The 16741-nt window shown below is 25.9% G+C and overlaps 1 protein-coding gene across 1 annotated transcript in view; it reads left to right on the forward strand.

The window, feature by feature from the left end:
* LOC129988190 (kinesin-like protein KIF11-B) overlaps positions 1 to 16741 on the forward strand; it is a 35871-nt gene that overhangs the window by 8422 nt on the left and 10708 nt on the right. The window contains exons 7-18 of the mRNA XM_056096346.1: positions 2482 to 2548; positions 2643 to 2721; positions 3734 to 3926; positions 4599 to 4687; positions 5498 to 5585; positions 7937 to 8071; positions 8196 to 8291; positions 8375 to 8582; positions 10849 to 11021; positions 11558 to 11686; positions 11780 to 11947; positions 15127 to 15222. Coding sequence (XP_055952321.1) covers positions 2482 to 2548; positions 2643 to 2721; positions 3734 to 3926; positions 4599 to 4687; positions 5498 to 5585; positions 7937 to 8071; positions 8196 to 8291; positions 8375 to 8582; positions 10849 to 11021; positions 11558 to 11686; positions 11780 to 11947; positions 15127 to 15222 — 1521 coding nt within the window. The remainder of the gene's footprint in view (positions 1 to 2481; positions 2549 to 2642; positions 2722 to 3733; positions 3927 to 4598; positions 4688 to 5497; positions 5586 to 7936; positions 8072 to 8195; positions 8292 to 8374; positions 8583 to 10848; positions 11022 to 11557; positions 11687 to 11779; positions 11948 to 15126; positions 15223 to 16741) is intronic.

Below are 16741 nucleotides of genomic sequence, written 5' to 3' on the forward strand. Positions count from 1 at the left end.
CAAATAAAATAATAGATTGGACAACTAGAAAGAGACAACTAAGATTACTGTGTAAAAGAATATGGTCTTTCCTATTAAAATTGCAAGATAGATGGGTGGTTCAGTAACTACATCTGGAGTCCAAAAGTTTTGTTTACGATATCAGGAGACAAATTCAATAAAAACCAAAGTAAGAAAGGTGCACCATATCTGTTAATGCCAGAAGAATTAAAAAAAAAAAAAAAACTATGTTTCCAAGGCAGAAGAATGTCATCAGAGGCCATTAGAAATCAATTGAATGATGCTGGTGTTTCTGTCAGCTCCAGAACAATCAGGAGAAGATTACTAGATGCTAAACTAAAAGACAACAGAATTCCTCAAAAAAAAAAAAAAGGCCTTATCTCAATTTACAGCAGTGCATAAAAAGATTGCAGTGGCAAATGAAAACATTAATTGGACAAATGATCAGTGGTCACAAGTAGTTATATAGAGTGATGAAACAAAGATATTGTTATTCAGTAGTGATGGGTGAAAATATGTGAAACGTAGAATAGGAAGTGAATAGCTACATACTGACTGCAATCAGGCAATTATGAATAACTCAGTTAGTGTCATGATTTGGTCATGCATTCAGCGGACGATATTGGTCACCTTCATGTTATCGACAGGACACTAAATGCATTGGCACTATTCTAGAACCAAAACTTACCTTCCATCAGTGATCTCTTTTCCAACAACGTGTCATTTATTTTTCAACTCCTTGTCTCACAGCAAAAATATCGAAAGAGTGGTTTACTACAAAAAGTATTGAAATGGCCAGGAAACAGTTCTGACCTCAATCCTATTGAGAACTTACTGCACCGTTTGAAAATCTTCTACGAATGAGGCATCTATCAAATAATTGAGGCTATAATTGGGTCTATGCATCATGCAAATAATTGAGTCTATAATTATAATATCTAATTGAGGCTATAATTCCTATAGTTCCTGGCATCATGTAATAACAAAGGAAGAACTTAAAACTATTGTCAGCTCAATGAAGCATTTATGTGAAGCTTTAATAAAAAATAGGCTAAATATTTATAACACACTGCAATCATCAGCATCTAATATATCTCGATAATTATTGCTACTCAACTTTTTTGTATTGCAAATGCTTGAATTTTTGTTTTTTTGTATTGAAATCAGCATTATATTCTCCTTAAAATGATATGTAAGTGTTTGCAGTTTATGAAACATAACATTTTCTATAAGCACACAAAATTAGAAAATATACAAATTTTCAAGTATCCACAATTTTGGCCACCACTGTAGATAAAAGAAATTCCTGTATGATTTTGATAATATTTTTAGATTCTATTTATGAAGTGGAATGTTCAACTAACAGATACTTAAAGATCTGGTGAAATTTAGAAATCATCATTATATCCCATCCAACTATCTGGAAAACTCTATTGCAACTTTTGTTGGTGATGATGGGGGTGGGGATGGGAAAGATAGACGCCTGAATCAACAAATTTTTAAGTTTAGTAAGGGTTATTTGGAGACAAGTATTTTAAACATTTCCTGTTGATGATTATTTTTGAGGTAAAGTAATTTCATAAACCATTTTTGAATAATTTTACTAAAAATTCAAAATTTGAAAACAAATGAAATTACTAAATTATATTAATTGTAAGCAAATCTTTAATTATTAGTGTATTTTAATGAAATCTTTTTAACATTTTTTTAAATTCTAATTTTGCCTTTAAATTTTGAAAAATCTATATCAAAAGAATCCTATGGGAATTGTTATAACCTTAAAAAAGGATCTTTATGACTTATAGTTTAAAACCTCTCATTTAAAATGTATTTGGATATTTACTTTAATTATGATCTTCAGAAAAAAATTATTTTGAATGATGTTATAACATTTAATGCTTATATCATTGAAAAGATTCAGATCATGGAATTAATCGAACACTTTTATTATTGTTTTGCAGATTTTTTAGCCTGTTTTCTACTCTGAAATCAATATTATGTTACTGTTTAAATGAGCTATATTTGTTTCTACTATAAAATGACACTCATTAATTTGAGCTAAACAATCTCAAAAGTGTTCTCCAATTTTGACAACAATAAAAAAGTGCTTCAGATTTCAAAATTGTCAGGAATACATCTTTTATTCTCACTTTAAGTTATTTGACTTTATTTTTAAACTCTAAAAATATTAAAGACTTCATTATTAACCTTATATAAATAGCCTGCTAAATTGAAAAGTTATGAAAAATAATTGAAAAACTTTATGGATAAATTTTGTTTTATACCTAGGAAATAAAAATTACAATCCTTTTCTTTGTTTTTTCTTAGTGGTGTTAAAATCATTATTTGTCAAGAATGTAAAATATTTGATAAACTGTTAATAATTTGCCAGAATTTGAAGCTTGTTATCCCATTTCAGCTCTAAGGTAATAGTATTTGTACATTGTCTGAAAATGATGAATAATTTTCTTATTTAATTAGGTGGATCTTGCAGGAAGTGAAAATGTTGGACGATCAGGTGCTATTGATAAAAGAGCTCGAGAAGCAGGTAAAATATTTTACTACCTTTTTTACACCTTGAATTGCTTTTATTTTTTAATATTTTGCAAGAAAGTTATTATTTATATATATTTCATATTTAGGTAACATTAATCAAAGTCTGCTGACATTAGGGAGAGTCATTACTGCTTTGATTGAAAAACAGCCTCACATTCCATACAGGTAACACTCTGAAATGTATACATATTAGCTATTATATAAATATGTTAATCTGAGGAAAAATTAGACATTAAACAAATTCAATGTCCTTTTTATTACTGAAAACCTATGAACTAGTCAGTTCTATGAAAGGAAATCTTATCAAATTTCAGTTTCACAATTATATAATTCTATAATGAAAATGAATCATTATATAATTTTAAATACTCAAATTTCTTTAAACGGAAACTTAAACATTTTTAGTAATTCTTTTGAATGTGTAAATACACTAATTTCAAATATAGCTAGTTTAATTTTAAAAAAAAAACTTTTATTTATTTATTTTGTATTTACTATAATAAATTATTTCTTTTCATATATAATTTCCGCTTAGTCTATATTCTGAAAATTATTTTCGTAATGACTTGAACTTAACTTCAGCTTCATAGTAACTTTAACTTCTGAATTGTGTGGCCTTTCATTTTTCCACAGAAGAAACCAGACATTGGCTAATTCCTTTCTGTAATTATGTACACTCCAAAACTGGACAGTGTATTATGCTTTACTCATCGTGGATTTAAAAAATAAATTTTGTCAAAATTGGACTGTTTCCTTAAAATCATGAATAATAATAATAAACCATTAAAGAACCTCACACCTGCGGGGGGGGGGTTCCCCCAAAGAATGTTTTACATGTGTATATATATATATATATATAATATATAATTTGTATGTGTCTTTTGAGATATACACCTAAACTTTAAATAAAATATATTAATTCTGTTTTTATAATTAATTTATTTTATTTATTTTTAGAGCCTAAGAATAACTGCAAATCAAAAATCAATTTTGGAAATTAAATACACTTTCTATACATATGATTTATTCAAATTTTTAGTATGTAAAGAATACTAAAGATACTCTACTTATTAAGAATATAAACATAATATTTGAGCATGTATTATTTTTAGTATTAAAAAAGTTCAGGACCATTTTTCTGAATTAAATGATAATATACACATATTGTTTATTTCAGAGAAAGTAAACTTACTCGCCTTCTACAAGATTCTCTTGGTGGACATACAAAAACGTCAATTATTGCTACCATATCACCTGCTCTTTGCAATTTTGATGAAACTATTAGCACGCTTGATTATGCAACTAAAGCTAAGAGTATTACTATACGTCCTGAGGTCAATCAGAAGATGACCAAGCGTGCACTTATTCGGGTTAGTTTGTTGTTGTTTTCTCTCTCCTTCAGTATATAGATTAATTTAATTATGTATTTTATGTGAAAAAGTATCTTTAATGTTGATTTTGTATGTACTGATAAGACATGCTAAATTTTAAAATTCCATTACATTTTTGTTATTTAAATAGTTGTAAGGTTGTTAGTAATTATAATACCAAATTAAGTTTTTTAAATTATAAGATGATAAAGTAAATTATTTGCTTTAAAAATTGGAAACATCTTTCAAAATGCCTTAAAATGTTATTACTTGTGAAAATTCCTTTGAAAAAATCAGAGTTTTATGTCTGAAAACAAAATTAAGAATTTAATAAATTGACATTTCTTTTTAATCTGAATCTTTTTAGATGAGAAAAAAAAATTCCCCTGAATTTAGAAATATTTTTTGCTGAAAAATATCAATATATTGTGTAAAATTCTTATGAAATTAAAAATTTTGAAAAATTTAAAGCAAGTTCTATAAAACCAAAAATAAAGATTTTAGCTTTTACTTCAGAAATTTGTACATTGTTCTTTGCTTCATCTGGTATTATAATTAAAATGTTTTAATTTGGAATTCATTACCAAATTTTCCTAAGTATTGGGTAATAAAATGCTTTGTTTTTAATGATATTCTTTAGATATCTATGCTTCTAAAAGTAATTTTTTACAGGAATATACTGAAGAAATTGAGCGTTTACGAAGAGACCTAGCTGCTCTTCGAAATAAAGATGGATTTTTTGTTGATGCAGATAATTATTCGTAAGTTGCTTTAAGTATATCCCCTTATTTGAAATTTTTACTTGGAAAAGACAATTTTTGTGTAATAATTTGCTTTTTAGTACAAATTAGATATATGTTCTGGCTAAGGTAACTTTATTTATTATTTGAAAATTAATTCAGAGTTAGTAATATCTTTTGAGGATTTTTATTTAGTTCTCATTATAAAAATCATTGATTTAGAATATAAATTTCTACTGGTAGTGGTAGCGAGTCCAGTAGCAATGATATTTTAATATTTAATATAATTACAGCACTATTTTTCCATAATAATTAATGTTTTTTGTTTCTTTTAAAGGGGTTAGTGATTCAGAAAAAGAAGTGGGGGGGGGCTAAAATTCTCTGGTTTAAAAGAAAATCTTTTAAAAATTTATTGTTATCTTTTAATTATTCTTATGACTTTATTCAGTTAATTTTGCTTGCATTTTTAATCAAAAATTGGTTTTATAAGTAGTTTAAAAAAATGAATTTTCTTGGGTGCTTTTAAGAATTTTATCTGTTCTAGATTCGTAATGATTTTTCTAAATCAGAATTTTATTTTATCATATCTGTATTTATATGGAAGAAGTATTAGAAGCTATATATCATTAATAGTATATAATTTTAATAACTAAATCATTTATATTAATTTTACATTCAAAACTCTTAATAGGTAAGTTCATTTTGCTTATTTTCATGTCACTTATTTATCTTTCCCTCTTAAATATATCACATTTATTCTTAGCCCTTCCTCTTTTAATAGAATCCTGCATAGCTTAGTATAATTTAAGTATATTGGCATCTATTTTGCAGTGCTTTATTGAATTCAATAACTGAAAAAGAAAATATAATGAAAGAACTTGAAGAAAAAATAGAAATATTGAAAGAAGAAAATAAAAAGGTATGTTATTTAAGTATCATTGGGTACAAAAATTGGATTATATGCTGAATATGTTTTAGAGCAGTTGGTAAATAAATCTGAAAAAGGAAAAATGCTCTTTTTTTCCTGGGGTTTCAATTTTTAAATGCTTTTTAGTAGTTGCTATCCTACATTCTTGGATAGATTTTATTACCAAAATAGTGCCTATACAAATTACTTAAGCAACTTTTGATAAAATCTTGACCATTCCTGTTTTACTTACCATTTATTAATAATTAATGCAATAATTTTCATTAAAATTTAGAAACTACATAGTTTTAACTATTTGGTGTGGCAATGGAGAATGTATAAAATTACATTATTTCATATGAAAAAAAAAAAATACAACCTTAGTCAAGGGAACTAAAGATTGGGAAAAATCATCTTGGATAATTTTTTTTTTTTTTTTTTTTTTTTTTCCCAGTTTAAATAATAGGCATCTACTATCATTTTTTTTTTTTTTAAATCTAAATCTGAAATGTTTGTAGGTTACATTTATACATCAATTTATATTTAATAATAATTTATAGCTTAGGAATTTATCATTAAAAAAAACTCAGTAATTTTTTTTCTTGCATTCCTCACAATCTTTTCATTAGAAGATCCTCGGTGTTGACTCACTGCATTTTTCAACAAATCTTAGGATAACCTAAATAATAACACATGTATTGTAGTTGTAGCGTTAGAAGAAAAAGTATTGATATACAATACAGTATATAATAAACTATTGCTGGTATAACAGCAAGCTCCATTTTCACATTTAAAAAAGGGTAAGGTGTTTAAATATTTTAATAGATTATTAAAAAGTTTAACACCTTTAATTTAGGTTTAGCCATAGTACATAGTATCCATGATTTCTTATGATTTGTCCATGACAACCCATTCATTCACCTTTCATGTCTTCATATCTAGTCCCCTTCCTCATGCAATATAGTACTTTCTTTTTAAATTTCAGAGAAAATATGGATAACTTGGGTTTTATTGTTTTTGAATAAGATGCTTTAGAATTAGTTCATCCATTAAAATCTTTCTGTCATTAAAAGGGAGATATAACTGAATGTGCATGTGTATTTTTCTCAGGTTTTTCTACATTAGAAGAATATTTTTTTCTTTATTTTTATTCAATGTATATGAAATCACATACACTCATATTATCATAATAAAGGCATTTTTTTGCAATTTATACCAGTTTCCACCTTCTATTTTTCCATAGTTATTTTACCAAAATAATTTCTTTTACAATTTTGGCTACCTAATACAAATGGAGATTTCTACTGTTACATATAATTGAATAAAACTATCAGATAACAGCAAATGTGAAAGAAAAGACACATTTTCTGTAAAAAGTACTTTTCCATGCATTCAACGTCATATTCTTCATGATATTTTATATTTCAAGATTTAAGATCAAAGAGAGAATATTATGTAACAAATAAATTATTCATACTGATTTATCTCAACTGTCATAACAGACAAAATGTTTATTTTGAAAAAAGTTTCTTATAAATTGGTTCCCTGCACATCAGTATTTTCTACCTAATATATTCTGTCATGTAAAAAAAATCATACAGACTGCATCCTTTGAATTTAATGTATTTCTCAGTTGTTTCTAGCATTAGTTAAATTTGTCTTTGATATTTTTCACCCTTCCTCACATTACTTTTTTTTTTTTTTTTTTTTTTTTTGAAGGGGAGGCTTGCTGTCATTGTTTCCAAATTGAATTATTTTATTCACTATCACTATCACTTTACACCATTTTTAACACTCAAATTCCAGATTTATTTTACAATTGAGAAATAAAAACATCAGTATAAAAATCCAATGCATGCTGCTTTTGGATTTTTATACTGATGTCTTTAGAATTTAAAGTTTCTTAAAATATTACTTCTCATTTTCACCTGACTGCCACAACTTATAAACAAGAAAATGAACAATTAATTAATAATAATAAAAGGTACAGACTGTATTTTTGAATTCAAAATTTTTAATAAGTTAAAAAATATGATATGTTACAATATAATATCAGATAATTTTATGTTGATTACAAGACTATTTACATTTTTTTTTTTTTTTTTTTTTTCTGAATTCAGCATATATATTCTTCTTTCTGTAAATATGTCATTTGCTATGTAATGGCCTTTATATTTCTTGTTCAAATTGAAAATTATTGTTGTGTTTAAGAATTAGATTTAAAACCCTTGTGATATTTTCTTTGCATCTTGAATTACAACTTTTATTTTAAAAACAATTGTAACATATTGACTGAATAAATTTGTGATATTTTTATTGTCAAATATTTTATTGGTTTATAACTTGCAGTGATTATCTTTTAGATTGAAGAAATGTTTGTCTTAACAAAAGAAGAATTGGAAAAAACATCTGAGCAGTTGCATGAAACAGCACAAAAGTATCAAGAAACTGCTTCAGAGCTTTCCAATACAACAAATGCTTTATGTTATACTCAACAAGTAAATGTTTATCTAATAAGATCCATCCACTTGCTTTTTTTTAAATTGAGATTTGTTTTGATTTTAACCATAATTATGAATATTTATTGATTTAAAACATTTCTTATCAATAAAATTTTTTCAGGTGTTGTCTAAGACAGCTTTAGATAGAGATGAAAAGGAATATTTAATTAATGTCCAAAAGAAAACTGAAAACAAGTTGTCTCAGCAGGCGCATATGGTATCATATACTTAATAAATTTATAATTTGTATTTCATATTCAACTTATTTCTGTCAATGTGCTTAATGTTCATTTTTTGCAGTTACTTGAAGTTGCCAAAGAAACTACAAATGACGTGAATCAGCTTCATGAAAAAATTGATCGCAAAAAGCATGTAGAAAAAATAAATGAAAGTAGTTGCCAGAACTTCAGAAAATTGCATCAATGGCAATGTGCCAAACTAGATGATATTATTACAGAAGATAAAGAGAAAGAAATGTATTTCCTTCAAAGTATGAAAGGAGATTTAGGTAAGAACTTTTTTTTTTTTTTTTTTTTTTTTTTTTTTTTTTTTTTTTCATATTAAAAGTTTTTTACATAGAATCTTTGTTTTATCAAAAATCTAGCATGTAAATGCTAGATTCCACTAAACATCTACCATGTATGAAGGACTGATGTTTGTTAAATCAAAGTTGATTTCCTTATGATATTTTAATGTAGAATATTGAACATAGGGCTGGCATCCCTGATATCTTCTTACAATTCAAAATTATTAACTTATCCAAAAGTTCCAGTGCAGTTTAAAATGACTTTGAAGAATTGTTTAAAATAAGACTTGTTTTAAAATAAATCAAGCTTTAAAAAAATTTTAATAAACATTTTTTCATTATTTTTAAGATAAAATAAAATTTACTTCAAAAGTTCTCTCTTTCATGTTTATAAGTTCTCTTTGTAAATTCCATCTACTAAAGTGATGTTGAGTGCTGATGTAATACTGCATATGTGTAAAGGGAGCATATAAAAATGGACTTAACTGTATCATTACAGAATTGTCTCTATAGCCTTTCTTTTTATTAACAGTATTTGAAAAAATAAATTTAAAAAAAAAGCAAATTTAGATTTCTGAAGGGCGGGGGGATACAAGTATTTTTATACTGATGAAGAGGTCTGAGATGGAATCAAAATTCTCTTTCTTCTCAAAATGTCCTTATTTCTTCCTACTTCAAAATGAATTGTTATAGAATGCATGATATGATTAATTTAAGCCTGATAATTAATGAAACAAATTATTTAAACTTGAATCTGACTGTCATAAAATTGTAATTATTTTACTTTCTAATCTTAAAAATATCATGTATTGCTATCCCTTGTAATTATCTATGGCTATTTTTTCCTAAAGTTTTTAGTGATCTGATAGTGTTACAGTAGCATTTTTAATATCTTTATCTTCAAACATTCCTTCATTTTCCTCCATTTTATGGTAAGAAGTTGTGGAAGAGATAAAAATTGAAATGACAACCCCAACATCTAGCTACATTTCAAAATTAAACGATCTAATCTAATGTGATTTTTGTATAGTTCAAATATGGGACATTAATATAATTAAACTAATCAAACTTTACATGCAAAAGGTTTTTTTAATAGGGGAAATTATTAAATTTTGAACAACAAATTTATTTAAAAATATCTAGTGACCTTAAGTAATATTAATACTTGTTTAATCAAAACTGAAAATATATAAATTTGAAGCTTGTAGTTTCTTAAAAAATCTCCCAATGTATATTGCATGTATAATAAATATGGTTCCTGTATGTAAAGTCCACCCTCCCTTTTAGTTAGTTAATACAACATTTTTTAAAAAATGTTTCTTTGTTGGTGTTCTCTGCTTTTAATTTATATTGATTCTTTCTCATATACTAAGAGAGAGTACTGTAATCATCAGAAAAAGTAGAAATCAAAATTTTGACAGATTTCCATATTTCAGACTCCCGACTCCAAAGCAAATTCTTTTGGAATCATATCCATCATTTGTGAACATAGTAATTCATAAATGCTCTGAAATGAATTGATGAAATTTGGTTTTTTTGTACCAAATTTGCAGAATTTATTAAATTTTGAATAACATCCATTCATACAAAGTTTAGTTGCCTGAATATAAATTTACACCCTAACTATAAAATGCTCAGAGTTCTATAAATAAAATGTGGCAGTTTTAACATTGAAAATATGGATCAATATCGAATTTTAAACATAATCTATCAATGGATTTATCAGTTTGTATGTAAATGTAGTATTCAAAACTACAGCAACTGAGATAAATGAAATTTGGTGCATAGAATCTAAATTGTATATCTTAATCAGATTTCAAACCAAATCTGCCAAAAAATTATCCATCTCTGAGCTTGAATTTTCACATGTATATAAATATGATAATTTAAAAATGTAGTAACTTCAATAAAATTTGATATGTAATGCTGTTACTTGAAACTGCAGATATGTATGAAATTTTGGTTTCAGCCAGGCAATAAAAATTCGTCCAAAAATCCATATTCAGTTTTCTTTAAATAAATAAAGTATGCTATACTACAAAGTAGTCTTGTGTGTGAGACTCTGCGAATAAAAATCTGAGGTGGTATTCACAACTGTGAATACCATGAATCTTCAGGCAATATATCCACCTTAAGGTGCACAATTTTAACACTTTTGTTAAAAATATACAAAAAAATTGGGGGATTCTGCTTTTTTATTATTATTAATAATAATAATTTTTTTAAAACAAATTCTCTCTATTTGCAGACAAGATTATGAATGGTTTTATAGAATGTCAACAGAAGTTATCCTCATGCTTGCATGATTTATCCAATCATTCTAGTTCCAGTCTACAAGATTTTTTGTTTTCTTTAAATAAAGAAACTTCTAATCAAAGAGAATGGGCTACAACAATGTCTCAATCTATAGATTCAATGAAGGTGATCAGAATTTTTAGCAATTTTTAGTTATAGTTATTTAGAATAATAAAGTATGATAAGGAATCAGTTCTTATTTTTACTTCAAATATAACTTCCATCTAACCTTTATGTAACTGCAATTTCATTTAAGAACAAGAAAATATATAATTTATAGAATATTTTAAATTTCTATATTTGTTTATTTGATCTATCAAATTATGGATGAAACAACTGCAGCTGGGTTTAATGAAAGAAAAAGTTCTTAATGATTTTTCTTTAATAGTAAAATGGTTATAAGATTTATAAAATGTAAATTGAATCTCGCTTTATTAATTTTTGTATTTATTCTCTTAAAGAAACATTAAATGTATTGATGTTTTATTTTCTAGCTGCATTTATATTATTCTTTCTAAAATGCTGAGATATATAACCACAAATTTTATGATATTAAATCGTTCTTATTTCTGATTACATTTATGGTTAACAGATAAAAAAATACATTAGATTTTTATTATTATTTAGGATTAATGCTACAGTTGTTTGTTTTTGTCTTCTAGGTTGAGCAAAATACCAAAAAAGAAACATTTTTAAATGAAAATCTGTCATCACTCTTTACTCAACTTGCTGTTGTAAATTCAGAAATGTTTAGTTTGTTCCAAGATAATCACAGCAAACTTTGTCAAAAGGTATGTCTTGTTTGGCATTTTTGCTTTCTGAATAGAATTTATATCCATGTTTTTGATTTTAGCACTTTTCTCATGTTATATATATTTTTACAGATAAATGAACATAAGAATGCTGTTGAGGCTCAGATCACAAAAGAAAAAGAAATGCTTTGTGAAATGAACAACACATTAGATTTATTTTTTGAAAAACACAATACTATTGTTGAAGACTTAATGAAACATTCTAAATCAGCTTTGCAATCCAAAAAAGAAAGAGAAGAGGTAAGCAAAAATTTTCAAACTTGTATTTTTACCTATCTTTCTAGAAATCGATTTTCGAGTTTAATAAATGTATGATAATTATAACAGTAAATTTAGTTTCAATTTCATAGTTTGGTAGCCCTGAACCATTTAATTTTTTTTAACTGACAATATCTAAAAAATGCCACTTTCTATTATTACATTTACATATACAATTTTACTTCTGAAAAATTTTTAAACTCGTATATGTTTCTTTACTTATTAGAAATCTGATTATGTGTGATGGGCTTGAAAAAAACTGTTTCTTCCTTTAAAAAAATTTTTTGGATATTAGTGCAAAATATTTATGAAGCATGCAAACTCTACTAGCTCACATGGTATGTGGATAACGCAAACAAAGAAAATGGTTATGGATTAATCAAACATATAAACATTCTTTCCTAATTGAAATGTATTGATAATTATTATTTTTATTGTTTCATCCTGCCTTATGATATGATATTATGATTTACATACTGGATTTAGCAATGAAACAGGATATCTGCTGTTTATTTCTGAAAATAAGCTATAATTTCAAACAATAAATAACCTACATTTTGCTATGACGATGGTGTAAAAAATAACAGGTGATAATATAGATGTTAATTGATGTTATTGTACATTTTTATCCTATGCATATTCATTCAATTCTTTAATTTCTTGCTTTTAAAATGTAGGTATCTAAATTTATTTAAATAACTAATATTTTAAGAATGAATGTTAAAAGTTGGTAGGGTGAGGGGAATTATGCACAATAAAGATTCTTCTAAAACTGCATATAGACATGAATTGCAATTTTGTATATTTGAGATGTAAAGAAAATATTTCATGTAAGTTTTTGGTACATCCATACAAAATTCAGATAATCAACCAAATTAATTTGTGAGTGAATTGACAATGACTAAGCTTTTATTAGAAATTTAGTATAGATTTTAAAAAAATCTTAACCTTGTCAATAATTGTTTATGATCAATAAGACCAATTTTTAACTTTGTGAAAAAATCATCAAATATAGGTCCCAATTTTGTAATAATTTAGAAACATGAAATATATGTGGTAAGAAAGGAAGAATGTAAAAGTTTATAAATTCAAGTAACTGAACATTTTACTTTGTTACACATGAGTGAGTAATTGTTGGAGCCTTATAAGAATTCACCACAAATTAAAAGTGAGTTTTCATTTTATATATATCTCATGAGGTTGTGGAAAATATTTCTTTTTATTATTTTTAAATCTCTCTCTCTCTCTCTCTCTCTCTCTCTCTCTCTCTCTTTGTATGTGTGTGCACAGCTGTATATAAAAACAATTATATCATAAAAATATTGTGATATATATACTGGAAATTTTACTTTAATATTACCAATTTTAAATTACTAGCGTTTTGAAAGGTTAATATCAAACTAAAGCCCTAATTATGTTTGAATAATTGTTCTTATTAAATGTGCACCCTGTTTTTATAGGCTACATATACTTTTTTTAAAGTTCTTTTGTTTTAATAAAGAATTAATATAAATTTTTAAGTATGACTTAGTTTTAAAAAAATTTAAAATATGCTTTTCTTTTATGCCATATCTCTGAAAGATGAAATACTCAATGCTGTATTTTGCTAAATTAAAAGTTTTTTTAATTGGTTTCTGCTTTTAGTTACAAATTCAATAACATGAATAAGCTATATTAGACATTGATATATTTTTTTATATAGTAATTCATATTTTAGATCTGCTTAAAAGATTGGTAAAATTTAACTTATTTAAATCTTAAGCAACTTTTATATAAGTTTTCTTTATTGGTGTGAAAGTATTGCATTGAAACATTTTTCTGTTTCCTCCTCTCTTCTCCCCCCCCCCCCCCACTCAGGCATTCCAAGAAAGATAATGGCAGATTTTAAACATATTTCTAGAATATTTCCAAAAAATTATTAGATTGAATTATTTGTAACTAATTGAAACTAAATTTAAAACAACATGGTAATTTTCATAATTAATACATTATCTATAAAAGTTATGAAGAGTAAAGGAATATCGACATTAAAAAATGCTATTAATAGTCATCTACAGTTCGCTTCAGTATCCTGAGACAGCCACTTTTCAGCGATTCTATCTCATATGGTAGGATGATTGCATTTCCATAATTCACCTTTGACCTTAAATTCCCCCCCTCCCCTCCCCATTAGATATTTTTTTGTCCAATTATTATTATTTTCACATATATGCAAGTATTGTGTTGTTTCTGATCGCATTTTGTTTTAACTCAAAATTGCGTGTTATATGTCTAGTTTAAGTGGAAAAAAGCTTTCCAAAGTGGCATGAAGAAAAATTTACTAATTACTTCATGTAATATATTTAAAAATAAAATATTCTTAAGTAGAAAATCATTAATAATATTTTTTTTAAATATCAAAATATATAAAATATTATGTGTTAAAAATAATATATTTAAGACATTCTATATTTACAGCAGCTCCTTAAATAAAATGTTTTAAATAGAATAAACTCATGTTTTTTTTTATTGTTGTTAATCTTAAAATATTGTAAAAAAATTCAATAAAATATAAAAAAGATCATTAGTATTTTGTGAAAAAGTGATTGCCAAATTTTAAGAACAGAGTTTTTCATTTATTCTTCATAATTTTATGTTTATGCCCCTTAAATTAAATAAAAATTGCTCTGAAATATTTTACTGTGCATTAGTACCTTTTTTTGTCAGTATCACTAATTATCTGCAATGTTTACATCTCATAAACCCACATATAATTCGAGTTTACTTTATTGTTAAATTTAAACATCTCCTGTTTTCATCTTTCCTCTCACCCCTATTTCGGTAAATTAAACCACTCCTAGCACATGCGCAAAAGTACGGAGGGTTTCAGAATCCGTTGTCAAAACATTATATTATTTGAAAATGCCTCAATAATTTATTTTTAGTATTAGCATTTTAATGAATGTTAACATTTTTAATGATTTTAAAGGTAATATTTTAGATAAGAAATTATTCGTTTAGAAGTATTCTATTTTACTCTACCCCCTCCCAATAAATTTTATATAATTGAGAAATCTACTAGTTTTTCTTCTTGTAACAAGAAAATATTCATTTAGTTAATGATAAAATAATTTGCACTGTTTTATTTACTATATTTCAATGCATTTGTCTCTTTATTTTAGAAAGTTAAAAAAGTTGCTGCAGATTTAGCTAAAAGTCTTGCTGAATTGAATAATTATGTCGAGATGGAAGCAGAAGGAGAAAAACACTTGCTTCAAGTAAGTTTATATTTATGTGTACTTATTTTATTACTGTTACCATACAAAGTGAGTGTATATCAAGATTTTGGGTTTCTGTAGAATTCAATTGTAGTATCATTTTTGGGAATTTCACAATTATTCAACTAATTATTGAAATATATTTTAATATTAATCTTGTTTTAAATTGCATCATCAAAAAACATACCTATCATTAAATGAGTGGTTTTATATGAATTTTGTAAATATTGTGCTTGAAAGCATATGAATCGATATTTTCTAAATTTGAAATATTAGATACTATTTTCAATGATAACAATCCATGTTATAGCATAGTTTTAGAAAAATGAGATAGCTTAGCATAGAAATTGAACTGCCATAGTGAATTATTTTTACCACTGACTACCAGCTATTAACAACTAATCAAAAAGATAGAAAAGAGAACTTAAACTAGCTGGAGATAAATCATTCACAACTGCTTCATTATATATATATATATATGTGTGTAAGGATAATTTTTTAAGCAGAGTCTTGACCGAAGACATGAAAACACTTTGAATTTTTAACTTTGTTTTATTACATCTCAGGAGGCATAATTTATGTACAAGCAGCACGGACAAAAGATATCTGCTCACAGTGTGGAACAAGAGCAGAAGAGAGCTATGAGATTTTGATACGAGAATATACTATGAGATTTTGATATTGATTTCTTTACACATGTTGATTTAGGTAGGGGAAGTTAAGTATCTTTTAAATTCACTTAACTAGATAATTTTTTATCCCTTAACTTGGAGTGTGGGAACCAATAACTTAAGCATTTTTACAAAGCTTCTGTTGTATTAATTAAATAGAAAAAGAGGAATGGGGTCAGAAAATAAGAGAATATTTTAGAATGTAGTTAGTATGGGCTAAATTAAGCTAAAAATTAGGTAATTTAAATTAATTTAATATATATATCAACTTGTAAATCAAAAGTAAATATAAAGCAAAACAAATTAAAATACTTAAAGTAAATTGGAACAGTGTGTGCACAATAAAAAGTATATATATATTAGAATTTAAATGTGTAAATATAATATGTTTGCACATAAATATATTTGCTCATGAATGCTGGGTTGTTGTTATTGCTATTTTTGATATTTTGGGGCAAAATCAATTCCCTTTTCCTTTGAAATTTCAGTTGATGAGGGCTCCCCCCCCCAATAGCATGTATTAGAGGACTGCAGAATTGACTTAAAGCAAATTAGCCAATTTCAACAAAATGTTTTTTCTTAGGGAAATATTTATTTGTTATTTTTAATTGTAAAAGAAGAAAATTGACTTTATTTCTTTGACAGAACTAATATCTATGTATTAAAGCTCTATTTCATACTTCTACTCTTAAATGGATACTGCTGGGGATTTGACAAGTGGGTATGTGGTGATACAAAATGAACCGACATATCACAATAATAAGTCTACTCTACTAATAATAAAGATGTATATATGTGTTGGCTCTCTAGAGACCTGACTATTCGACTTACAACTACCAAATTTGGCA

The sequence above is a fragment of the Argiope bruennichi genome, chromosome 10 (assembly GCF_947563725.1).
Source record: "Argiope bruennichi chromosome 10, qqArgBrue1.1, whole genome shotgun sequence".
NCBI classification, from domain to species: Eukaryota; Metazoa; Arthropoda; class Arachnida; order Araneae; family Araneidae; genus Argiope; species Argiope bruennichi.